Source organism: Podarcis filfolensis (assembly GCF_964270895.1).
Source record: "Podarcis filfolensis genome assembly, chromosome: 16".
NCBI lineage: Eukaryota > Metazoa > Chordata > Lepidosauria > Squamata > Lacertidae > Podarcis > Podarcis filfolensis.
Window position 1 is genome coordinate 2,792,546 of NC_139620.1, and position 25,241 is coordinate 2,817,786.

General features: G+C 49.9%; 1 protein-coding gene across 2 annotated transcripts in view; it reads left to right on the plus strand.

The window, feature by feature from the left end:
• CELF3 (CUGBP Elav-like family member 3) overlaps positions 1–25,241 on the plus strand; it is an 84,103-nt gene that overhangs the window by 50,578 nt on the left and 8,284 nt on the right. Inside the window, exons 3-12 of one of the 2 annotated variants that reach the window (XM_083591321.1) lie at positions 9,389–9,437; positions 11,142–11,267; positions 13,271–13,350; positions 15,465–15,608; positions 16,475–16,625; positions 18,123–18,272; positions 19,792–19,857; positions 20,775–20,885; positions 21,901–22,044; positions 22,364–22,507. In XM_083591321.1, coding sequence (XP_083447447.1) covers positions 9,389–9,437; positions 11,142–11,267; positions 13,271–13,350; positions 15,465–15,608; positions 16,475–16,625; positions 18,123–18,272; positions 19,792–19,857; positions 20,775–20,885; positions 21,901–22,044; positions 22,364–22,491 — 1,149 coding nt within the window. In that variant the 3' untranslated portion in view covers positions 22,492–22,507. Of the gene's footprint in view, positions 1–9,388; positions 9,438–11,138; positions 11,268–13,270; positions 13,351–15,464; positions 15,609–16,474; positions 16,626–18,122; positions 18,273–19,791; positions 19,858–20,774; positions 20,886–21,900; positions 22,045–22,363; positions 22,508–25,241 lie in introns of both variants that reach the window. The other variant, XM_083591320.1, reaches the window with a different exon arrangement.

Sequence of the window (25,241 nt, forward strand, 5' to 3'; positions counted from 1 at the left end):
GGGTCTTTTCCAGGGAGTCTTCTCTTCTCATGAGGTGGCCAAAGTCTTGGAGCCTCAGCTTCAGGATCTGTCCTTCCAGTGAGCACTCAGGGCTGATTTCCTTCAGAATGGAGAGGTTTGATCTTCTTGCAGTCCATGGGACTCTCAAGAGTCTCCTCCAGCACCAGAATTCAAAAGCATCCATTCTTCGGCGATCAGCCTTCTTTATGGTCCAGCTCTCACTTCCATACATCACGGCTGGGAAAACCATGGCTTTAACTATATGGACCTTTGTTGGCAAGGTGATGTCTCTATGGACAAAGACAACAGGCATATAAATGCAACACACACACACACACACACACTCAAATACACACACCAGCAAGAGGCGTTTTATTTTCTCCCTGCTCCACCTCATCAAAGTCCCAATGAAAGGACCGTACACCTGCCTCTCTCTCGCTTTAATTCCCGGTGGTGACTCTGTCCTCCTGTTCTGATTTTAAGTGGCAGGAACACAGCAGGAGGAGGAGGGGGGAAAATAAAAACTGGGAGTGGTGCATTATTGGTGAGGAATAATAATAATAATAGAAAGAGGGAAACTGGTCAGTTTCCCCTCCCATCCCCAACTACTTGGCTGCGCCGGTTGCTGTGGCAACGAGAGGCAAAGGAGACGATGAGGAAGAATGGTACCCCGGCCTCGGGCGCCATGGCAACCAGATCCCAATCCGTGCGAGCAGCTTTAGGGGGTGGTTTGTGACGATGGGGAGGAGAGGGGGGTTCGTTCCTCCGCCCCAGTGCGAAGGGAACCATCTTATAAGGCAGGGGCTGGTGCCGTCCCTGAAACACAGTGGCCTTTTGGGGTTGCCAAAATCCAGTTTCTTTAAATCCCGGACTGTCCTTGGCAAATAGGGACATTTGGAGGGTCCGACCCTGTCAGGGTTTCAGGCCTCCGTGGGGAGGGAAAGGCACTCTGCACGTGATCAGAGGACCTGCCCTTTGCTGATGGTCAGCAGTTGTCAAGGAACGACGGTCTCATTTGGGTCCGTTACATCGGTGATCCACAAACGAGAATTAAAACACGAGTTTCTGTGTCTTGGCCCTACTCAGACCCTTGGTGACATATCTGGGTACGTGTCGTAAAATCTCCCAGCCTTGCCTTAGCTGGCTGCGCTGCGTACCCAGCACACCCCACTTTTGCCGCAGGCTGCCCCTATTTGATCGGCAGAGGCCCCGTCCGCAGTACATTAGTGATAGCCATCGATCAGCGGGTCAATTAGCAGAGCGTTCATTACGCTGATCGCTCGGTTTGGAGCACACACACCCCCAACTTCAGCGCCGGAGGGCGAGGAGGGGGGCGAGAGAGGTGGTTGGAGGTCAGTAGAATCTAGTGATGGAATAGCGAAGAGAGTTGGTATTTTTATTTTTTTATATTATTATTATTATTATTATTATTATTATTATTATTATTATTAAAGTTTTATCCAACCTTTCTTCCAAAAAGGAACCCATCTCCACCACAAAGCCAATGGGCTTAGAGTGCTGGTCTAGTCCCTGCCTGGGAGAGACCAGGGTTCAAATTGCCACAGAGCCAGGAAGCTCACTTGGGCCACTCACTGCCTCTCAGCCTAACCTACCTCGCAAGGTTGTTTTGTGGGGATAAAATGAAGAGCGAGGAAGACCTTGAGCTCCTTGGAAGAAAAGGTGGGAAATAAATGCAATCCATAAATGAAATTATTCTCATTGCAGCGCCGGGCTTGGGGAGGAATGAGCCCCTGCGTACAAGGCTCTTGTCTACACTTGCAGACTTAAATCTGGTTTAGTCACACAATCCCTCTTTGCAGGGAATCTGGTGTTTTTTGGGCGTGGGGAGGGCTAGTGCAGTCGTTTCTGTTGCTCACCAATCTTCTCCATTACTGCACCTCGCGAGTGAGGAAATTGGCACCCTTTTCTCCTTGCACCTCTCGCTATCGATTCTTATTTATATTTATAGTTGAATTCAATACGCTGCTGGGTCTTGGGCCATCAAGGTACACTCCCAGCATCTTGGAATCAATAATTTAAAAACCCTATTAACCGTTCCATAATAAGAAAGGAAGAAGGTTCCCCCTCTGTGATCTTTAGAGAAGCAAGCACACCTGGGACTTCAAGAAATTCTGCACCACAGATTTATTTATATCAGTTACAGCTTCCTTCCCCCACAAAGCAGAGAATCCTCTGAGCATGCCATGTATTTAAAGTATGTTGCTCCCTCAAAAGACTCCTGGGAACGTTCGTTTGCCCCTAACAGACCTAGAATCTCCAGCACCCATAAACTACAGTTCCCAATTTCTTGGGGGTGTTTATAATAGCTTCCCCTCCTTCCCACCATCCTTTGTCTTCAGTATCTGGTTTTCACAGGTAGACCCTTTCTGAGCCGGGGGGATAACTTTTCAGATATTTTCAGATATTTGCCAGCTAGTAGCTGTTAACAAAGGTTCAAGCTATGGTTTTCCCAGCCGTGATGTATGGAAGTGAGAGCTGGACCATAAAGAAGGCTGATCGCCGAAGAATGGATGCTTTTGAATTCTGGTGCTGGAGGAGACGCTGGAGAGTCCCATGGACTGCAAGAAGATCAAACCTCTCCATTCGGAAGGAAATCAGCCCTGAGTGCTCACTGGAAGGACACATCCTGAAGCTGAGGCTCCAAAATTTTGGCCACCTCATGAGAAGAGAAGACTCCCTGGAAAAGACCCTGATGTTGGGAAAGATGAAGGGCACAAGGAGAAGGGGACGACAGAGGACGAGATGGTTGGGCAGTGTTCTCGAAGCTACCAGCATGAGTCTGACCAAACTGCGGGAGGCAGTGGAAGACAAGAGGGCCTGGCGTGCTCTGGTCCAGGGGGTCACGAAGATGCGGACACAACTAAATGACTAAACAATAGCAACAAGCTGTTAGGAGACCCATAGATTAGTCTAATGCTCTCCTAAAGGATTCCAAAACAGTGTTCCTTGCTTTATCATGTGGCAGGGAGTTCCATAAGAATGTGTTGGGTGAATAAATCCTATCCTTTGGTTCTCTACTTAATTTCCTACCCAGTTTTAATTTCCTACTCAGTTTTGTCAGGTGACTCCTAGTTCTAGTGCCATGGGTGAGGATGGGAATGAAATCATCTTCAGGCTTGCAGTCTAAAAGATGTGATATATCAAGGGGGGAAGAAAGTCAGCTGCCAGTTCTTAAATAATTTTTAGGATGACCAGCTAGATTGGAAATGGTTCAAGAAGAGGCAGAGTTCCTCGCCTTCTGCTACAGCCTCCACTTTCTCTACACTGGGCATAACTTCATAAAAGCCTGTTCGGCCTGCGCACCCCGTCCCCAGAGTAGGGAGGGGATGGATCTGCCCATTTCGGTTTCTCCCCATTTGCTTATCTTAAATCCTGTTCTCCACATTTCTGCTGCAATTTGTGAATTAGAAAAATAAAAACAAATCCTTGCGAACATTTCAGTGCGAATTCTCTCCTGCACATTTTCTTACACCGTTTTGCTTAACATGCACATTTTTTTTGCAATGCGATTTCCCTCTGTATAATGTATTTTTGTATGCTGTTTCCAACAATATAGGCAGTTTTTTTTCACACTTTGCCCAGTATGTATGTTTGTATGTTTTGTTTTGTAAACAATACCCTGCTGGAGAACAGCAGTGCAAAATTCAGGGAGTGAAAATTTCAAAGGATGGCCATTTTTTTGTTGTTGTTCAATGTATTGTTTTGGAACGTGCAAATTAAGTAGAATTCACCTTTAGATGTGACCTCGATTGAATTTCTCTCTCAGATCCATCCACATTTTAAAAGCCCCAAATACTTTCATCTCTCCTGGAAGAGGAGATCCTCTGCCCCCGTTATTCCAGCTCCACGAAATCCTCTTATTTTATTTTATTTTCTGAGATTGAGCAGCTAGAGCATGAAAAACGAGTGTTATATCACTGACGTCCTCACGGCAGCTTGGGCGAAAGCACCACGGCAGCTCACGAGAAAGCCTATCCGCCAATGAGCTCGGATTCAGCCGCAGAAGGATCGCCAGAGAAAGATGCGTTCTGAATGGCCAGCTGCAAACCTCGACGAAATCAACCTCCGTCGAGAAGGAGTCCCATAATCTGGCGCCACTTCTCTGCACCCTATTTTTGGTCCAGGATTACCTCATTAGGAGAGGCCGTCTGCACCTGCGGCACACACAATGCCACCAATTTATCTTATTTCACAGGCAGGGGAAAGTGCACTTTGTAAGAAATAACTCACATTCTGACTTTGGGTGGATTTTTTTAAGGAAAAAGAAAAACCCAATGTTGCGGCCCGAATTTGACTCCGAAGCATCAAGGACTGAAAAGGATTCACTCTGCATGAGGCTATGTGGGTTGTTGCATCCTGGAAAAGCTGGATTTTCTGAACTGCTTCCAAGAGCAGCACCATATAAAGGGCGTTGTAGTAGTCAAGAGCATAAGACCTAAGTCCTTTCGGAAAACACGGCCACAGTCAGTATCCGAGTGTCTTGACAGCACAATCCTATCTGGTCTTGAAAGACCTACATTGGATCCCAGTACATTTCCGGGCACAATTCAAAGTGTTGGTGCTGACCTTGAAAGCCCTAAACGGCCTCGGTCCAGTATATCTGAAAGGAGCGCCTCCACCCTGGACGCCGGGGTCCCTCTCCCGAGGGCCTTCTGGCGGTTCTCTCTCTGCGAGAAGCCAAGTTACAGGGAACCAGGCAGAGGGCCTTCTCGGTGGTGGCGCCCGCCCTGTGGAACGCCCTCCCACCAGATGTCAAAGAGAAAAACAACTACCAGACTTTTAGAAAACATTTGAAGGCAACCCTGTTTAGGGAAGCTTTCAATGTTCAATAGATTATTGTATTTTAATATTCTGTTGGAAGCCGCCCAGAGTGGCTGGGGAAACCCAGCCAGGTGGGTGGGGTATAAATAATATATTATTATTATTATTATTATTATCCATGTTCACTCAGAAGTAAATCTCGCTGCGCTTGTTGCCAGGATCACATGCATATAATTGTCATAGAAGTGTCGAGTTGGAAGGGATCCGCCGCAATGAAGGAATCATCACTCTTAAGGATTTCAACGGATGATGTGTTTATTGTGGGGTGGCTGTTAGCTTGTTTTAAACTGCATAATCCCAAACATTTAAATTTTTTCAAACCGTTTTTGCTCTTGTGTATTATTTGCTGGTATACATTAGGAAGCTTCCTGATACCAGATCGGACCTTTTGTCTGTCAAACTTAGTACTTCCGTCACTGACTGGCAGTGCCTAGGTGCCGGATAGACACAAAGATCCCTTGCTCTGGCAAGGGAGTGATGTGCCGCCGAAGCTCTCAAGCTGGTCTGTCTGACAGATTAGCACGTGGGAAGCCAGAGGAAACAAGTACCGTATTTTTCACTCCATAAGACGCACTTTTCCCCTCCTAAAAAGCAAGGGGAAATGTGTGTGCATCTTATGGAGCGAATGCAGGGGGGGAGGCAGGCAGGAAAAGCCCCCAAGAGCCACACACAAGCTCTGCGCGGCTCTTGGGGGCTTTTCCCCAGGAGGGAGAAGGGACTGACGCGGCCAGTCAGTCCCTTCTCCCTCCTCCTAGAGAAGCCCACAGGAGCAGCGTGCTCCTTAAAGGGTGCGCAGCTCCTGTGGACTTTTGCGGGAGGTGGGGGTATTGCCATAGCTGCGCGCAGCCTCTCCAGCCAGGAGAGGCTGCGCAAGGCTAAAGAGGAAGCCAAGACAGCCAGCGGGATGGATCGCGCTCGCTGTCTTGGCTTCTTTGCTCTTTGGGGCTGGGGGGGGGACCCGAGCTTCCCCCACAGCCCCGAGAAGCTCGGGGAGAAGCGGACAGGCTGTGCGCGGACAGGAAATAAATTTTTTTTCCTTTATTTCCCCCTCTAAAAACTTGTGGTCCGGTGCGTCCTATAGAGCGAAAAATACGGTAAACAGAGGCTAACTACATATTTCCTTTTCTTTGCTGGGGTTCCTGCTTCATGCCAGTAGCTTGAACGTTCAACCTCCTGGCACTTTGTTTGATACAAGGGCTGCCATGTTGCCCTCCTGCTGCACTTCACAATGTCCCGCTATGCCACTAGTAGAACACCTGCTTTGCATGCAGAAGGTCTCAGGTTCAACCCCCCTGAAGAGCTGCTGCCAGCCAGTGCAGGCCATATTGAGCAAGATGGCCCAGTCGAATGTCTCTTCCCATGTTGCTATCTAAGTCCTTCCTTTTCTGGAACCATGGGGACTAGAACCTTTGATTTTGAAGGAAAGAGCTGAGGCTCAGTGGCAGGGCACCCAGTTGGCATGCAGAAGGTCCTAGGCATCTCCCATTAGGTCCCAGAATGGCCCTTGAGTCCGAAACCCTGGACAGCAGCTGCCAGTCAGAGTGGACAATACTGTGGCCCACTAGAGCTTGCCACCACAAGAGCAGTTTCAGGGAGGCAAGATGGAGCCTCGCCGACAAGCCCTTGCCAGCGAAATCTCCCTTTCTCTCTTCTTTCCCTGCTCCCGGGCCTTTGAGAGCCTCATCCGCCTCCGCAAGGCCTGCTTTCCTTTAATGTGATTACAACTGCTTTTACAGAAAAAAGGCCCCAGCTGCCTGCTGGGATAATCTAGCTCTTTCTAATCCCGAAGGCTGGGGAGAGTGCTCTCCATCAGGGACTTAACTCTCCTGAGGCTGCCTGGGGCTTTGTGCGTGTGCAATTTCCTTTGTAAAACAAGAGGCAGTGTGGCATAGTGGTTAGAGTGTCAGGCTGAGACCTGAGAGACCAGGCCTCAAATCCTTACTGGACCTTGGACTATCTCTTCCAGCCAAATCTACCCCACAGGGTCGTTGTGCGAGGGGGAGAGAGAGAGAGCGCCGCGCATCATTTTATTTCTTTATACAACCCATAGCACATATAAGGTGTCCATGTGCTGTGGCATTTGGGGATTTGGGGGCTAGGATCTGGGGGGGGGGCAAGCTTCTGATCATCACCCAAAGGCCTACACCACACCTTTAAAGCATGGTTATATAATCTTCCCCCCCCCCCAAAAAAAATATTCATTTTATAACACAAATAAAGAACACACCAAAAAAAAATACAAACCAATTCTTGTCATATCCTTATTTTTCTAAACATTAAGTGGGCTTCCCCAAGTCCCACCTATCTGATTTCCATTTTACTTCATCTTTAGCAGTTTACATATATCATAGTTTCTAACCATCTTTTTTATTTTTTTATCACACTTAAAATAACTTCGTATTTTATTACTTGCAAATAATACTGTTTTAAAACACACTATTTTCTACTTCTAACCCTACAGCCTATATCCACTTCCAAAGCTATTCAACGATTTTAATATTAACATATTTTTTCAAATATTCCTTAAACTTCTTCCAGTCTTCTTCCACCATCTCTTCTCTCTGGTCTCGGAGTCTCCCGGTCAGTTCAGCAAGTTCCATATAGTCCGTCATCTTCATCTGCCATTAAAGCATAGTTATATAATCTTAAAACAGTCGTGGGAGAATCCTGGGAACTGTAGTTTGAAGGCGCTGAGAGTCTTTAGGAGACGCCCCTATTCCCCTCCCGGAGGAGCTACAATTCCCAGAGTGGTTTAGCAACCAGCCCCTCTTCCCGGGGAACGGTGGGGAAATTTTAACTCTATGGGGGGGGTCTCTCGGCACCCAGCGCAAACTGCAGCTCCCAGAATTCCCTGGCTGTTTAAAAATGGCATGGCGAAGGTCTGCGAGTGTGACCCCCGGGCTCTTAGCCTAACACTACCTTGCAGGGTTGTCGCAAGGATGCAATGGGGAGACATAGCTGTCAACTTACAGATTTGAAAATAAGGGACCAGCAGCCTCAAAAATAAGGGATCAGCAGCCAAAATAAGGGATTAACAATTACTTTGATAAAATACATATTTTGTTGCGTGCAAATGGCTTTAGATACCTATTAGGTCCATAAATTAGCATATAGCATATATTCAACACAAAACAACAGCAACAATTTGTTGTTGACAAAGGACAGCTGGACATAGAAAGGGCCCCATTACCTTCAGCAGCTTGTTTAAGGGACATCATCCATAAGGGACAGCAGCGGGACATGGCGCTGGGATAAGGGACTGCCCCGCCAAATAAGGGACGCTTGACAGCTATGTGGGGAGATGTTTTTTGGGGGGGTGATGAATGCCCCTTTGAACTCCTTGCAGGAAAGGAGCGATACAAAAGAGGAATGAAACAGCAATGGTTTTAAAACGCTGTGCTTCTAAGAAACTGGAGTTGCACCTGCCCCAGTATTGCATTTCCGAATTTCTAGCCCCAGATATGGGAAGCAGGCAGGAGGGGGACATGTGCAGATGTTGCCAGCTCTCATCATCGCTTTAGCCAAGATGGCAAACACTCAGGGGAGAGGGTGGGAGTTGTAGTCTATCAAGGTCCTGTGTGAGTGCCTGGAGGAGGTTGGAGGATGGATGGCGGCTAACAGATTGAGGTGGAATCCTGACAAGACAGAAGTACTGTTTTTGGGGGACAGGGGGAGGGTGGGTGTGGAGGACTCCCTGGTCCTGAATGGGGTCACTGTGCCCCTGAAGGACCAGGTGTGCAGCCTGGGAGTGATTTTGGACTCACAGCTGTCCATGGAGGCGCAGGTCAATTCTGTGTCCAGGGCAGCTATTTATAAGCTCCATCTGGTACACAGGATGAGACCCCACCTGCCCGCGCACTGTCTCACCAGAGTGGTGCATGCTCTGGTTATCTCCCGCTTGGACTACTGCAATGTGCTCTACGTGGGGCTACCTTTGAAGGTGACCCGGAAACTGCAATTAATCCAGAATGCGGCAGCTAGACTGGTGACTGGGAGCAGCTGCCGAGACCAAATAACACCGGTCTTGAAAGACCTACACTGGCTCCCAGTACGTTTCCGAGCACAATTCAAAGTGTTGGTGCTGACCTTGAAAGCCCTAAATGGCCTCGGTCCTGTATCCCCGAAGGAGCGTCTCCACCCCCATCGTTCTGCCTGGACACTGAGGTCCAGCTCCGAGGGCCTTCTGGAAGTTCCCTCCCTGTGAGAAGTGAGGTTATAAGGAACTAGGCAGAGGGCCTTCTCAGTGGTGGCGCCTGCCCTGTGGAACACCCTCCCACCAGATGTCAAGGCAATAAACAACTATTTTACTTTTAAAAGACACCTGAAGGCGGCCCTGTGAAGGGAAGTTTTTAATGTCTGATGCTGTATTGTTTTTGATATTTGGTTGGAAGCCGCCCAGAGTGGCTGGGGAAACCCAGTCAGATGGGCAGAGTATAAAGAATAAATGATGATGATGATGATGATGATGATGATGATGATGATGGCCTTTGCCCCACCTCACCCCTCTGGGTCTGGATCCACAGCCTCTGTCTCCTTCTCATTCCAGATGAACCGACCGATCCAGGTGAAGCCAGCGGACAGCGAAAGCAGAGGAGGTAAAGTCTCTCTCTGGGGTGCTGGGCAGTTCAGAGAGCAGCTTGCCTGCTCACCTGGTGTCTTTGGAGAAGCTGGCCTCCAAGTTCTGGACAGGTTTGATTCCCTTAATAATACAGTGATACCTCTGGTTGCAAACGGGATCCAAAACCGGAGCCTCATTCGCAACCTAAAAGGAACGCAACCCGCAGTGGCGCATCTGCGCAAGTCGCAATTTGGCACTTCTGCACATGAGCGTGACATCATTTTGCGCATCTGCGCATGCGCAAGTGGTGAAACCTGGATGTAACCCTTTCCGGTACTTCTGGGTCACTGCAGGACGCAACCTGAAAAAAAACATATCAAGAGGTACAGCCTTCTCCACCCTGAAACCCCATCCCCCGGATGTTTTGGACTACAACTCTCATCAGCGCCAGCCAGCTGGGAGTCGTAGTTCAAAGCTTCTGGAGGGGTCCATTTTGGCAAAGGTGGTGGAGAGCTAATAAGTTTCACCCCCACACACACACTGTTCCAGGGGTTTTCCCCCTTTTTTAAAAAATATTTTTTTATTAATTTTTTCATTAATCTTCCCACATCATATCCAAATTTAAAATAAATATATGTGCCATTTATACATTCTGAATTAATTAATTTTTTGGAGATTCCCATGTTCTGGCTGGTCCACAGAAAGTCTTTTATTTTTGTTCCTGCCTTTTCTCTGTTGTTTATTCCCAGTATCACAGGTCCAATGTGAACCCCTTCTTATTGTCACAGTCACTGGTAAGGGACTTTCCCATCGTGCTTAACAAATCCATATTACGTTGGCACGCAAGAGGAAATTTTATTCTTCTTGTTGTTATCCTTCCATTGTTTTTCGGTGCAATCCCCCCAGGTTTTTTCCCTGGGGGGGATGTGTGTGTATGTACCGTATTTTTCGCTCTATAGGACGCACTTTTCCTCTCGAAAAGTTAAGGGGAAATGTGTGTGCGTCTTATGGAGCGAATGCAGGCTGCTTGGCTTCAGCGATAGCAACGCGAAGCCTCCGAAGTGCAGAGGGAGAGCTCCCTCCATGCTCCGGAGGCTTCGTGTTGCTTTCGCAGAAGCCTGGAGAACGAGAGAGGTCGGTGCGCACCGACCCCTCTCGCTCTCCAGGCTTCATGGATAGACTCTCCTGGCTTCAGCGAAAGGAACCTGAAGCCTCCAGAGTGCAGCGGGAGGTCCCGCGGTGCTCCGAAGGCTTTGGGTTCCTTTCGCTGAAGCCAGGAAAGCAAGACGCTCCTGGCTTCAGCAGAGAGGGAGAGCTGCGCAGAGCCCCTTCAGCCAAGCGGGAGGAGAAATGGAAGGGGCTCCGTTTCTGCTGCCGCTTTGCTTAAGGGGCGCTGAGCAGAGAGGGGGAGAATTTTTTTTTCTTGTTCTCCCCCTCTAAAACAAGGTGCGTCCTATGGTCAGGTGCGTCCTATAGCGCGAAATATATGGTATATTATTTATTTTGTGGAATTTACCGGTATATACTGCTTGACTGTCAAAAAAACCAACCCTAAAAGACGTAATCGCCACTAAGAGAAACAGCAACAATAATCCAAGGCGTCCGAAAAGTTAAAGTAGATCGGAAACAAATTAAAACTTGTGCCAGCTTTCTGAACGGAGGGGGGCATGTTTATGGCGCAGTCTGGGCTCCCCCAGGATGGCCTTTATCTGATCAACCTCCTTTCTCCTCCTTCCAGAAGACAGGAAGCTCTTTGTGGGAATGTTGGGTAAGCAGCAGACAGATGAGGACGTCCGGAAAATGTTTGAGCCGTTCGGGAACATCGACGAGTGCACGGTACTGCGGGGTCCCGACGGCACCAGCAAAGGTGAGTGGAGAAGGGGAGGCGGCCGCCCACCGCTGCCATCGGGAGGTAGCCCCTGAGCAGGTGCCCTCGAACTATAACTCCCATCAGCACCAGCTTGGCCAACGGCTAGTGATGGGAGTCGTAGTCCAACAACATCTGGAGAGAGTTGCTGCTCTGGGAAGTGACTAAGGGCCCCCTGTTATGTAAGAACATTTTGTACGCATGCTCAAGAGTGGGCGCATCACTTTTTGCCACCTGATAGATGCCAGACAGGAAGTGCCGCCTCGCTTTGCCACTTTCACCACTGGAGAAACAGCGGCAGATCACTAGTGATTTCCAGCGAGATCTCGCCAGAAATTGGCACTGATGTTGGCACCACTTCTCTGCCAGTGCCAGAGGTAGAAGAGTGCCCATCTAGGCAGCTGCCTCCCCTTGCCTCATGGGTGCGCCAGGCCTGATTCATGCAGGCCTGTTTTAAAAAGCGATAAGGCACAGCGAGCTAACGTTGGCCTGATTTTAGGTCCTTACAGAGCATTGATCATCGGAAGGGTGTCTCTGGCCAGGGCCGTCTTACCCATAGAGGCTAGTGGCGCGGGGCGCCAGGGCGCCAAGTTCTGGAGGGCGCCAGGGAAGAGGCGGAGGCTGGACACGGCACCTCCCGTCATCAGCTCGCCACCCATGCCACGCCAAAGTAGCGCTGCGCCCAGAGTCTCTGCCTGCCGTGGCCACTGTAGCACGAAGCAACCAGTTGAGCTGGGAGGCACCGCGTCCAGCCTGCGCCTCTTCCCCACTGGAGGAGCCGCCCTCCAGCTGCTGCCCGCCTCCTCCAGCCCCGCCAGCAGCGCTGCCCTCCCTAAAAAAACTCTGGGGAACGGAGGGGTGGGGGTGCCCAGAGAGAGCTTTGCACCAGGGCGCCGGATATGCTTAAGACGGCCCTGGCTCTGGCTTCCTCCTGCATCTAGAAGGCAGGTGACCAACATACCAAACAGCCAATCGGGCCCTGTTTCAGTGGGTCCTCCTCCACGCCCCCAGCTCCATGGGCTGCCCGCCTTTCAGAGGTTTAAAAAGGGTGAGCTGAGTTCATGACGGCACGGGTCCCAGCCAATTGGAGCTAGGCATAGCTCAAAACACACACAGTTGGTTTTGCCATCCTGAGCGCAACCCCGGAGAGACAAGGGTGGCTTGGTGGGGAGGGGGCGGCTGGTGAATGGCTGCTACAACAAAAATATAGCAATGGCCAGTGACTCGGGCAGCTTTAGAAGAGAATTGGACCAATTTGTGCAGGAGAGGCCACTGCGGTCAGAGTCAGCGGTGCTTCCGAATGCCCGTCGTTGGAACCCACAGGAGAGCAGAGGCTCCTGTGGTCAGTCTCCTGCTTGTGGGCTTCTGTCGGGGGACTGCCATCGGAACAGGGGAGGGAAGCAGGGGGGCCGTTGGGATACAGAGAGCCTCCGAAACTCCTGAGGAGCAGTTCCAGTGGTGGGAAAAGCCACACCTCCAGCGGAGAAGAGGGGGAAGGGGCCAGCCAAACGAGGAAAGGGCTCGAGGATGATGCAGAGAGCCCCAGCGCCTCACCTGGCCAGGCTCGAAGGAAAGGGCTGGAGGATGATGCAGAGAGCCCCAGGGCCTCACCTGGCCAGGCTGGCCAGGAGGGGCACACGCCACTTCCGTCGCCCAGCTTGCGCAGAGGGGTGAAACGCAAGGAGGGGAGGAGGAGGAGGCTTGGGGTGCCGAAGTTCTTATGTTGGGGGAGAAGCTGGAAGGGGCCACTCCCGGATTCTGCAAGTGACTGAGACGGACATGAACTTGGTAGATCTGCACTGTAAATCGTTTGCACAATAAAACCTGTAAAAGACAGGTCGGGGTCCTGACTGGTTACTCACGAGCAACCACCACCAGCATCTGACAGCTTCCTAGTGATGCATCAGATTGGCCACTGTGAGTACAGGGCGCAGGCCTGATCCAGCGGCCAAGCTCATCCTGTTTCTGTCTCCGAATCTTTCCCTTTCTCTCCCCTCTGCCAGGCTGTGCCTTTGTGAAGTTCCAGACGCACGCAGAAGCACAAGCTGCCATCAATACGTTGCACGGAAGCCGCACGTTACCGGTGAGACCCATAACTTCTGCCTTGGTGGGGGGGCAGGGAGGGCCAGGGGCTGTGGGGGGGGCAGAGGAGGAGGAGAAGAAGAAGGTTGTCTTGCTAAATCCCTCCTGCCTTCCATTAACTCCTTTCATTTGAGGCTCCGCCTTCAGTAAGTGAGCAAGGAGGGAGAGGGAAGAAATTTTCCATGGGCTCTGCTACCTCCTAGTGGACAAACGTCCTCTGTTCCGCTTTCCCAAAAGAGTACAGTGGTACCTCGGGTTACATATGCTTCAGGTTACATACGCTTCAGGTTACACACTCCGCTAACCCAGAAATAGTGCTTCAGGTTAAGAACTTTGCTTCAGGATGAGAACAGAAATCGTGCTCCGGCGGCGCGGCAGCAGCAGGAGGCCCCATTAGCTAAAGTGGTGCTTCAGGTTAAGAACAGTTTCAGGTTAATTACGGACCTCCGGAACGAATTAAGTACTTAACCCGAGGTACCACTGTAGTCCAAAAGATTTGCCGGCTATACATTTGTCAACTTTTTTTTTTTAAGCTTTGCCAAGGGTGCAGAAAAGAGATCCAGCAATTTGCTTTGTGAATTAAATAGCTGTTTGAATCAGGGGGTTGCCAACTTTTCAAGCTAGCCTCCGATGCTATGCATTCACGCACGACTTAAGACGGCAGCGATCAGGGGGCGGCAAATAGGGCACAAATCAATCAGTTTGGGTTCTTCTCTGTTTCTAATTTTTCCAATCTCAACTTCAATTCTCCGCGTTTCTGCACCAGTTTATATTTTTTAAAAAAAAATCTTCATTTTCTCTTTAATGTACAAATCTTTGTACACAATTTCCCCTTGTGCACCCATATTTGCAAGCAAATTTCCCAAAGAATAATGCATTTTTGATGTTACTTTCATTAACGTATGCATTTAACTGACACTTTCCCCTAATAATATGCATTTTTGAGAAAACACTAGACCTTCCCCCAGGCTAGTGCTGCGCACAAGTTAACATGACTTTCATCATCCCTGGCCGTTGACTACCCTGGCTAAGGGGCTGACATGAGCTGTCGTCTGACAACATTTAGCAAAACAACCACAGTCGTACCTTGGAAGTCAAACAGCCTAGTTTTCGAACATTTTGGCTCCCGAAAGATCGTGACCCAGCAGTGAATGTTCTTTTAGAAGCCGAACGTCTAAGGGGGCTTCCGCGGCTTCCGATTGGCTGCAGGAGTTTCCTGCAGCCAATCAGAAGCTGCAATTTGATTTTCAAACGTTTTGGAAGTCGAACGGACTTCCGGAACGGATTCCGTTCGACTCCAAGATACGACTGTATATTAAAACACCTGAGATTAAAGTATGTCACAAGCAAAGCCCATTAATCAGAGCATAACGGTTAAAAGAAGAATTTGGGCGTTGAAGACAAGAGATCAGGAGAAAACGCTTATCTAAACAGGTGTCTTCAAGTGCCATCAGTATTGGCATTCCCCTGACCCTTAATAATAATAATAATAATAATAATAATAATAATAATAATAATTTATTATATATACCCCACTCATCTGGCTGGGTTTCTCCAGCCACTCTGGGCAGCTTCCAACCGAATATTAAAAACAATACAGCATCAGACATTAAAAACTTCCTTAAACAGGGCTGCCATCAGTTGTCTTTTAAAAGTAAAATAGTTGTTTATTTCCTTGACATCTGGTGGGAGGGCGTTCCACAGGGCGGGTGCCAACACCGAGAAGGCCCTGTGCCTGGTTCCCTGTAACCTCCTTGCAGGGAGGGAACCACCAGAAGGCCCTCGAAGCTGGACCTCCGTGTTGTTGTTCTCTTGACATCTGAAGGCAGCCCTGTTTAGGGAAGCTTTTAATGTTTAATAGATTATTGTATTTCAATATTCTGTTGGAAGCTGCCCAGAGCGGCTGGGGAAACCCAGCCAGATGGGCGGGGTATAAATAATAAATTATTATTATTATTATTATTATTATTAACCTGTTATCTCCCAGGTTGTAACCCAGCACGCTAACCATTGCACCACACTGTCTCTCTGGAGGGTGCCAGCTTGGGAAAGTCTGCCCAAGCTTCAGCAAAGTTGCTCTGTTTGGAGACCTCAATCTCTCCCTCTTCCTTCCAGGGCGCCTCGTCCAGCCTCGTGGTGAAATTTGCCGACACGGAGAAGGAGAGGGGTCTCCGCCGGATGCAGCAAGTGGCAAACCAGCTGGGCATGTTCAGCCCCATCGCCCTGCAGTTTGGGGTGTACAGTGCCTACACCCAAGCAGTAAGAGGCTCCCCTTCGCTCTAGGAGCCCGGAGTTATGGGGAGGGGGACGGTGCAGGCTGTGTTTTTTGGGGGGGGGGTTCCCAGCTCAGTACACAAACAGGGACGCTGATGTGTGCATACGTACATACTTTTCCTTAAGATCATCTCACCGCATCTAAAAAGCTAGCATGTCAGGGTGTAAGCTAGGCTATGGCCCTTATCCTTCAGACGCTAGCTTTCTAAAAGGAAAGGATTTCCATTAACACTCCCCTGAAATAGCTGCATTATAGATAACTGGCATGCCAAGAAAAAGGAAGGACAAGAACTATTCACCCTGAGATGCTAATCTTCTACATGCAGGGATTTTATTTTATTTTTAAGAGGAGGAGCCTTACCTTATGTGCAGGGGTAAATTTAGAAGTGTGGGTTCCTTTTTGTGAAAGCCACTCCCTGGTGCCTCACAACCGTTCCCCTTCTAAGATTTTGCAAGCTTAAAAGCAATGACAAACCTAGACAGCATCTTAAAAAGTAGAGACATCACCTTGCTGACAAAGGTCCGTATAGTAAAAAGTAGTAAAAGTATAGTAAAAGCTGTGGGTTTCCCAGTAGTGATGTATGGAAGTGAGAGCTGGACCATCAAGAAGGCTGATCGCCAAAGAATGGATGCTTTTGAATTCTGGTGCTGGAAGAGACTCTGGAGAGTCCCATGGACTGCAAGAAGATCCAACCTCTCCATTCTGAAGGAAATCAGCTCTGAGTGCTCACTGGAAGGACAGATCCTAAATAACAAATTATTATTATTATTATTATTATTATTATTATTATTATTATTATTATTGACCCCTCTCTCTCTCCTGCCCCCTTTCCCTGCTTTTCCGCCCTCAGCTAATGCAGCAACAGGCAGCTCTTGTTGCCACGCACTCCGCCTACCTCAACCCCATGGCGACGATGGCCGCCGTGCAGATGCAGCAGATGGCCACCATCAACCCCAACGGCCTCATTGCCACCCCCATCACCCCCATCACAACCTCCTCAGGTAAGGTTGGGGGGCCAAGGAGGCCCAGCCAGGAAGGGGAGGGGGTGGGCTCAGCCTTCCTCACAGGGCACACAAACGCACAATCGGCACTGTGACCAACCAGGGTTTTCCGGAAGGAGTCTGAGATGTTTCCCACTCCCAGTATGTGTGGTTTTTTCCTGGGGGGGAAAAGGTATGGGGGATTCAACACAAAGTTTGTTTGTTTCCTTGTTTGTTTGTTTGTTTGTTGCGGTCCAAGTCACAGTGCCACTCCCCCGGGCAGTGGCTAAATTTAAGACGTGATTAATAAACTCAAGCAGACAATGATCTGCATTGGAAATGGCCACAACTTTACTGATTACAGATATAGGTGGATTTTTGGCTCAGGCGTAGCCATTCCAGCCCCCCAGACAAAAAAAATATATTAATTACCGTGTTTTTCGCTCCATAAGACACACCTGACCATAAGCCGCACCTAGTTTTTAGAGGGGGAATGCAATAAAAAATATATTCTGGGATGCTTGCAGGCTCTGCTCAGCGCTCCCTTACACGAGCCACACGGAGCGTGTGTGCGGCGCTTGCAGGCTTTTCCCCGACGGGCTGCCCTCATCCCTCCTCGGGGAAAAGCCCCCAAGATCTGCACACATGCTCCGCGCGGCTCTTTAAAGGGAGCACGGCTCTTGCGGGCTTTTCCGGGAGGTGGGGGAAGGGACAGAGGGCAGCCCCTCTGTCCCTTCCCCCACCTCCTGCAAAAGCCAGGGATAGCCCCGCGAAGACTCCTCGGGGCAGCGGGATGAAGGCTCCCCGTGGCGTGAAGAGGCTTCGCGCGGCTAAGCCAGAAGCTAGAACAGCGCAGCGCTCCCTCTCACTGTTGTGGCTTCTGGGATAGCTGCGCAGTCTGCATTCACTCCATAAGACGCACACACATTTCCCCTTAATTTTTAGGAGGGAAAAGGTGCGTCTTATGGAGCGAAAAATACGGGATTTAGTTTTTTTTAAGGCAAGGGAATTCAGTTCCCCTGACTTCCTGCTCGTAGGTACTCTCAACCTTCCTGCTATTAAGAAGGAAAGTTCAAATGGGGGGCGGGGGGAGTCAGAGCTCATCTTAAGATGGGGCTGTGAGAAGAGAACTGGGTGCAATTCAACCAGAGTCCAAAATATGAGGGGCTCCCTGTTTGTTCTTTTTTCAAATCCAGCTTCTGGTCCTTATGACACCCTTGAAACTTGGTGAGCGGCGAAATTCTAGCCAGAATAGATTATGCAAAGCAGCCAAAAATACGCACGATGTATTATGCAAAGCCTGGCACCGTTTATTCCCACCGATGGATCCCTGTTTCTTTCTTAATGTTTGCTTTGCACACGGATCTGACAGCCTGAGCTGCGTAGAGGAGTAAACTTTGGCGCTTGTGTGATTTCAAGAAGGGCAGAGCTATGGAGTTTATGGACACGAGCGGCTCCATCACAGAGCCCTGGTGAGGTTTTGGTGCCCCGCCAACCTTCCGCTGCCTTCTTCCACAGGGACCAGCACGCCACCTGCCATTGCCGCCACGCCAGTGTCTGCCATCCCGGCCACCCTCAGCGTCAACGGCTACAGCCCCGTTCCCACGCAGAGCACGGGGCAGCCGGCCTCCGAGGCCATTTACACAAATGGCGTCCACCCATACCCAGGTATCTGAGGCTTCCCGGGGTCTCCTTCTCCCTCTGATCACACAACGCCTGTCCCCCGTTTTTCGGTCTTTCTTTCCTGAACACCCAAGTCCTTGAGACCACCTAGATCTACACACACACACACACACACACAAATGCACCACTGTAATCCTATATTAGGGACGGGGGTGGTGCTGTGGGTTAAACTACAGACCCTAGGGCTTGCCAACCCACAGGTTGAGAACTGCTGCTCTAAGTTGTAGACCTTTCACCTGACTCACCAGGGCTCCTCTGGTAGGCTTATTAGCTGTGAGAGTATCTAGTGATGGAGCCTCCATGTACAGGAGCAGGATTCTGCTCTGTGGGCAGACAAGCGAGGAGGGAAATTGCTTCATGTCCTACTTGAGGGTTACCTGGGCTCCTTTTATTGGCCCAGAAATGGAAGCAAGAGGAAATACCGACAATAGAAGAATGGAGAATGAAACTGACAGACTTTGCGGAATTGGACAAACTAACTGGGAAAATTAGATATCCGCGAGACCAAAAGTTCATCGAAGACTGGGGAAAGTTTGTAGAATATCTGAAAAGTACATGTGATGTGCAAACAACACTAGTGGGGTTTCAAGAAGCACTGTGAAAGCTGAGATGTATTGCTAAAAAGAAATAGAAGGGGGAGGGAGGTCAAGCGGCAATACAAATAAAGGGAATGTGTAATTTAGAGGAAAATATGGATGATTACCAGAGAAGCTGAAGGAAGTCCAAAAGGAGATAATTTGTGAAAATGTCGATAAAAATGTGCTGAAAATTAATAAAAAAATATAAACACACAAAAAAAGAGGGTTACCTGGCCTCCAGATCTGATGGCTGCCGGAGCTTGAGGAATCTGAAATAGCATTGGCTGTGTTTACACGTAACACTCAGCTGCCGTTTGCTTTAACCGTGGTTTGCCTAAGAAGCCTCGAGTTGTGCCCAACACGGCACTGCTCATTTCTGCAGAGCGTGGCTCCCCGCCCCAGCTATAGAGCCTGGCACCAGGCGGCCAAAGGAAAGCATGGTTGGATTCCGACGCAACACTAAACCGCAGCTTTAAAAACTGTGGTTTGTAAGCCGGCAACAAACCATGGCTGCACAATGTGGTTGGTTCTTATTAATAATAAATAAATAAAATTTTATTTATACCCCGCCCTTCCCAGTTCACAAACTGGCGGCTAACAACAAATTTAAAACACTTAATTGTAAAAGCAGCATAAAATACAGTATAAAAACCATGAATAACAATCAAATTCAAAGTTCAGAAATCAATTTAGGGGAAATAAGCATTAGATAATCCCCAGGGCTAGCTGGCTGAATTGGTCCTACTTGGGCCAGCGAGGGGGCCAGGGGAGAATTAGCTGTGGGGTCTCAGAGCGGGTAATCTTAGGAAACAAAACCAGGACCGGTATGCCGACTTGGAGATATATATTTTTTTGCTTTCTGTGTGTGAAGCAGGCCATTATCGTCTCATAAATGTGTACTCTTTCCTCTTCACCCCCTGACACAGCACAGAGCCCAGCAGCCCCCGTGGACCCATTGCAGCAGGCGTACGCCGGGATGCAGCACTATACAGGTATGGGGTGGGGAATGGGCATCTATAGGATTCTGGGCCGATATGTCTCCTTTTGCCAAGGCCTCGTTGCCCAGGCAACACCAGAGACCTGGTCCCTGCTCTATGGCCAAGATGGCGCCAGGGATGTTGGCTCATTGGCTTTCCCAGAATGCCACATCTATTACGTCGGGGATGGGGAATGTCTCTGGCACTCCACAGGCTAGTGGCGCTCAGGAACTGCGGGGTTTGTGGTCCAGCAAGATCTGGGAAGGGTCCAGAGAGGAGGGAGGAATTTGGTTTGGTTCGCAAAACTCCCTCATGCCTACTTCTTGGAATAATGATGAGAACTGAAACACAGCTGTCCTTCAAAGTTTGCATGGCTTCAAATTTTACCATGCAGTTCTCCAAACACAAAAAAAGCACAATAGAGGAAAGTGTGCGTTTTTTAAAAATATATACTGTATTTACCCATCTATAAGATGCCCCCATGTATAAGATGCCCCCTATTTTGGGCGACTCAGATTTAAGGAAATGGAGGGAGAGATATCTATGTATAAGACGCTCCCCCCCTAATTTTTCACATTATTTTTTAGGGGAATAACCTAGTCTTATACACGGAAAAATACAGTATATGCATGTATTGGTGAAAACCACATGCAGAAATTCTCCCAAGAATGGGGTAAACTGCTGGTTTTAATAAAATGCTGGCAAGCAAAAAAATGGTTCAGAAATACACAAGATTAGGAACGCTGGTGGTTTTGTCCATTCCTATGAGGGCACGGTGCCCGCTCTGCGCCTTAAGCCTTTCTGCCTGGGCAGTGCCCGCAACGTGTTCTTCCGCGGGTCGGGCAACACCACAGGCCTGTCGCTTTCTCTCTGCCCGTTGCTCGGCCGATGCGAGGAGCTTAGGCTTCACTCTGCCCCGCTTGCCCCCCCAGCCGCCTACCCTGCCGCCTACGGACTGGTCAGCCCGGCCTTCCCGCAACAGCCAGCCACCATCATCGCCCAGCAGCCGCCTCCACAACAGCAGCAGCAGCAGCAGCGGGAAGGTAGGTGGGTCACTGAGCCCCTTTCCCCACCCACCCCACAGCTGCCATTGATTTGCAGACATTTATTTCCATTGGAACATTCTGGAATCCGGTCCGTCTCTTCCTCTGCGGAGATCCTGAGGTGCCGGCAATGTCTCGCTTTCGATACAATAATCTTTATTGTCATTGTCCCATACAGAGCAACAAAATTGAAAAAATCTACATCAGACACTCAAAAACCAACAAGCCTGCTATCCCAGCTATCCCAGCCTGGTTAACCCCCTAAAAACTCTGGTACCCCATACCGTACTTTTCGCTCTATAGGATGCACTTTTCCCCCTCCAAAAATTAAGGGAAAATGTGTGTGCGTCCTATGGAGTGAATGCAGGCTCCTTGGCTTCAGCGAAAGCAATGCGAAGCCTCCAAAGCGCAGAGGGAGAGACTCCTTAGGTAAAGGGACCCCTGACCGTTAGGTCCAGTTGTGGCCGACTCTGGGGTTGCGGCGCTCATCTCGCTTTACTGGCCGAGGGATCCAGCGTACAGCTTCCGGGTCATGTGGCCAGCAGGACTAAGCCGCTTCTGGTGAACCAGAGCAGCGCACGGAAACACCGTTTACCTTCCCGCCAGAGCGGTACCTATTTATCTACTTGCACTTTGACGTGCTTTCGAACTGCTAGGTTGGCAGGAGCTGGGACAGAGCAACCAGAGCTCACCCCATCGCGGGGATTCAAACTGCCAACCTTCTGATCGGCAAGCCCTGGGCTCTGTGGTTTAACCCACAGCACCACCCGCATCCCAGAGACTCCTTACACTGCGTTTAAAACCAAAATCGCATTTGGATAGAAACTGTTTCTCAGGCGGCTAGTTCTGCTCCTTATAACCCTGTAGCTCCTTCCATCTAAATGTTACGGGGGATGTGGATTGCACAGCCAGCTCCCTCTGTGTTCCAGCATGTTCTCAACGAGCAATTCTCTCTCTCTCTCTCCTCCCTCCCTCCCGCCTTCCTTTATCCCGAAACATGGCCGTCCTCTCCCAGGTCCCGAGGGCTGTAACATCTTCATCTACCACCTGCCGCAGGAGTTCACAGACTCTGAGATCTTGCAGATGTTCCTCCCCTTTGGAAACGTCATCTCCGCCAAAGTCTTTGTGGACCGGGCCACCAATCAGAGCAAATGTTTCGGTAGGGATAGCCCAGCGGGGTTCTGGGGGAAGAGAATAGGGTCCCCCCAAATCATGGGGGACCGCAGTCCGCAGAGGCTAAAAACCAGCGGCCTTCTCGCACACGGCACGCAGAGAGAGAAACATCCCCCGAGCGTGCCTTCTCCACCTCCCTCATAGGGACTATCAACTTAAACCTTTGCTTTAGAAACCAAACCAAGCAAGGGGTGGGTTCTACGGAGGGGGGGGAAGGTCTCCGTCTGCATGCTGTGAGGTCACAGCAGGCCCTCGCCCACCCCATCCTCCCTTCTCCTTGTCCGTTTCCCCTCCGCCTTTTGCAGGATTCGTAAGTTTTGACAATCCCGCCAGCGCTCAGGCGGCCATCCAGGCCATGAACGGTTTCCAGATTGGGATGAAACGCCTCAAAGTCCAGCTCAAGAGGCCTAAAGACGCCAACCGGCCCTACTGAACCGGCTGCCCATCAGGTGGGTGCCCCCCCCTCCAAAGCGAGGGAGATTAGGAGACACCGCTGGGGCAGACGGGCCTATTGGGCACCGTTCGTCTGCCGAGGGTTGGAGGGAGGGCACCGCAGCGCCACAACACCTGACCCCCGCACCCTGGAAGTCCCTCGAAATGCATTGATTGGCCGGTTGCAAGGATCCGAGAGGGAAATCACAGCGTAAAAACCCTTCCGAGAAAGCTTGTTTTCCTTAACTCCTGGCCCATTGACCCCAACGCCTTCCTGGTGGAGTAGCCTCTGCCCGTTCTGTGAGGGACATGTTGATCCAGCACCCAACAGGCCCAGAGAGCTCAAAATGCAAAATATCTCTCTTTACACAATTGCACCAGTTGCTGCAAGCCCATGTTGCAATCCGCTGTCAAGTTTTGGCTGGGGGAGTGGGGGTTTTGCCAGAGTCCGCAGGAGAGCATCAAGACCTGGGGAGAGGAACCTGCGACCCTCCAGAGACAGCCGGGCTACAACTTCCATCACCATCCCTGCCCATTGGGGGGCCACGCTGGCCGCTGGGGCTGTTGGGATTTGGAGTCCAGCAAAACCTGAGGTTGGGGGCCACAGATTGCCCCTTCGCTGTGCTGTGTGTTCTGGCCGACATTATTCTGCACGGTGTCCTCCCAGCCATTAGGGGGCGACACAGCCCTGGTCATATTTTTTTTGGGGGGGTGGCAGATGTTTCAAGGTGGAGTGGGCAGAGAAGGTATATTTAAATCTATGCTCAACCCAGTTCTAAATATGAGGAGAGTACGGTGACGTTCAGCCAGCCTTAGCAGAGCAGAGTTGGCAAGATCTCAGATTAAGCATTTGTGCTCTTGCATTTGAGAATGAGGGGCCTGGACAAGTGTGGGGGCACTGGGGGGGGGCAGCAGCAGAAACAGCTAACAGCGCTGAGGAGGCTGCCGCCAGAGCCATCTTTATTTACCCAGAATGCCTCTGATGATACTTCTCTTTGCCTCGCTGTGGCTGAGCTCTGCACCTTTGCAAAGGTTTGCAATTTTCGGAAAAGAGGTCAGCGCCGGCCACAGGGCACCTCCTCTGCTGTTGTGTTTCTGCATGAGTCCCTTGTCTGGACATGCAGAGAGACATAGGCACCAGGTCTAGGGGTCCCAGGGTGACAGGGCACCCCCACACACAAAAGAATCGTGGGTGCTTAGCACCCACAGTGCAGGGCTGTGACACGACCTCTGGTTTCTACCAGACAACATCAGAGACCCTGCCAGACCCCGCAAGTGCCGTGATGTCATGATGTCACGTTGCGTCACGTTATATCACCATTGGGCAACCATAACCTGAGGCTCAAGTCAGCGCCCCAACAGAGAGACCATGCGCAGCCTCCGCCAAAGGCGTCAAGAGCAATTGGACAGTCCGATCCCAGCCGTTGCGGACGTGTATTTTAGGGCGGAGGCTCAGTGGAGACCTGCATGTGAGGGTCAGGGGAGAGAGGACAGGATTCACTAGTGTCTAGGTGTGGCATGACATCCACCCCCATCGTTCTGCCCGCACACTGTGGTCCAGGTCCAGCTCTGAGGGTCTTCTGGCGGTTCCCTCATTGCAAGAAGCCAAGTTACAGGGAACCAGGCAGAGGGCCTTCTCGGTGGTGGCGCCCACCCTGTGGAATGCCCTCCCATCAGATGTCAAGGAAATAAACAACTACCTGACATTAAGAAGACATCTGAAGGCAGCCCTGTTCAGGGAAGTTTTTAATGTGTGACATTTTAATGTATTTTTAATCTTTGTTGGAAGCCGCCCAGAGTGGCTGGGGAAACCCAGCCAGATGGGCGGGGTACAAATAAAAAATTATTATTATTATAACCTGTCACACCATGCCTTTGCTTTCGTTCGCATTTCCCCACCTACAGATAAATCTCTCCGGGTGTGACGCTTCTTTGTCAGGTGTGGTGGGGGTTGCCTTCTTGTGCAGGGCATCACCCCAGGTGACTCTTCTGGGTGGTTGTTTTCAAATCAAGGAAATCTTTTGCGCGTGTGTGTTTTCTCCTCCTGGTACGTTTAAATTTCAGGAGTCAGTTCTGGGATGTTGTCTCCTCCAACCTCCCACCCTCCATCAGTTATGGCCCCCTTTCCCTTCTGGAGTGTTACAAATTCATTCTTTTTAACCCAAGGAGTTGGCAAAAAGTTCAACAGAGGCTTTGGTATGCTGGATTGCAAACCATGTTGGTCTAGTTGCCCAGAGCAAGTAAGGATCATCTCCAGCTGATCAGCCGGAAAAGCATTATATATATATATATATATATATATGGTTTCGCCTTTTGGGGAGAAGATGTGGCTGAGTTTCAGAATACTGTCAGAAATGAGTTTGGACAGGTGGGGATCATTTTTTCGTTTTGTTTGTTTTAAGGGAACAAACGAAGATTAAAAACATTTGTAGTTCTGTTTGCCAGGCAGCTTGATGAAATTGGGAAAGGTGCAATGGAGATGAACATTATTTTTTAAATAGTGGATTTGTATAATTCGTCATATCAGATTGTGCCTTGCCACCAGTCTCACTTAAGGACCATTGTCAGTTGTGGGTTGTGCTTTGGGGGTTTTTTAAGCCAAAGGGGTGGGAAGTCTAATCTCCCTTGCAGTGACTGGGACTGGTTCCCCCACACCTGTCCTAAAAGAATCAAGGGGCATTTTTTCTTAAAGAAGGAAAGTTGTGACAACGCAATCCGTCCATTTTCTTCCCAATGCATGCTGGGAGTTTA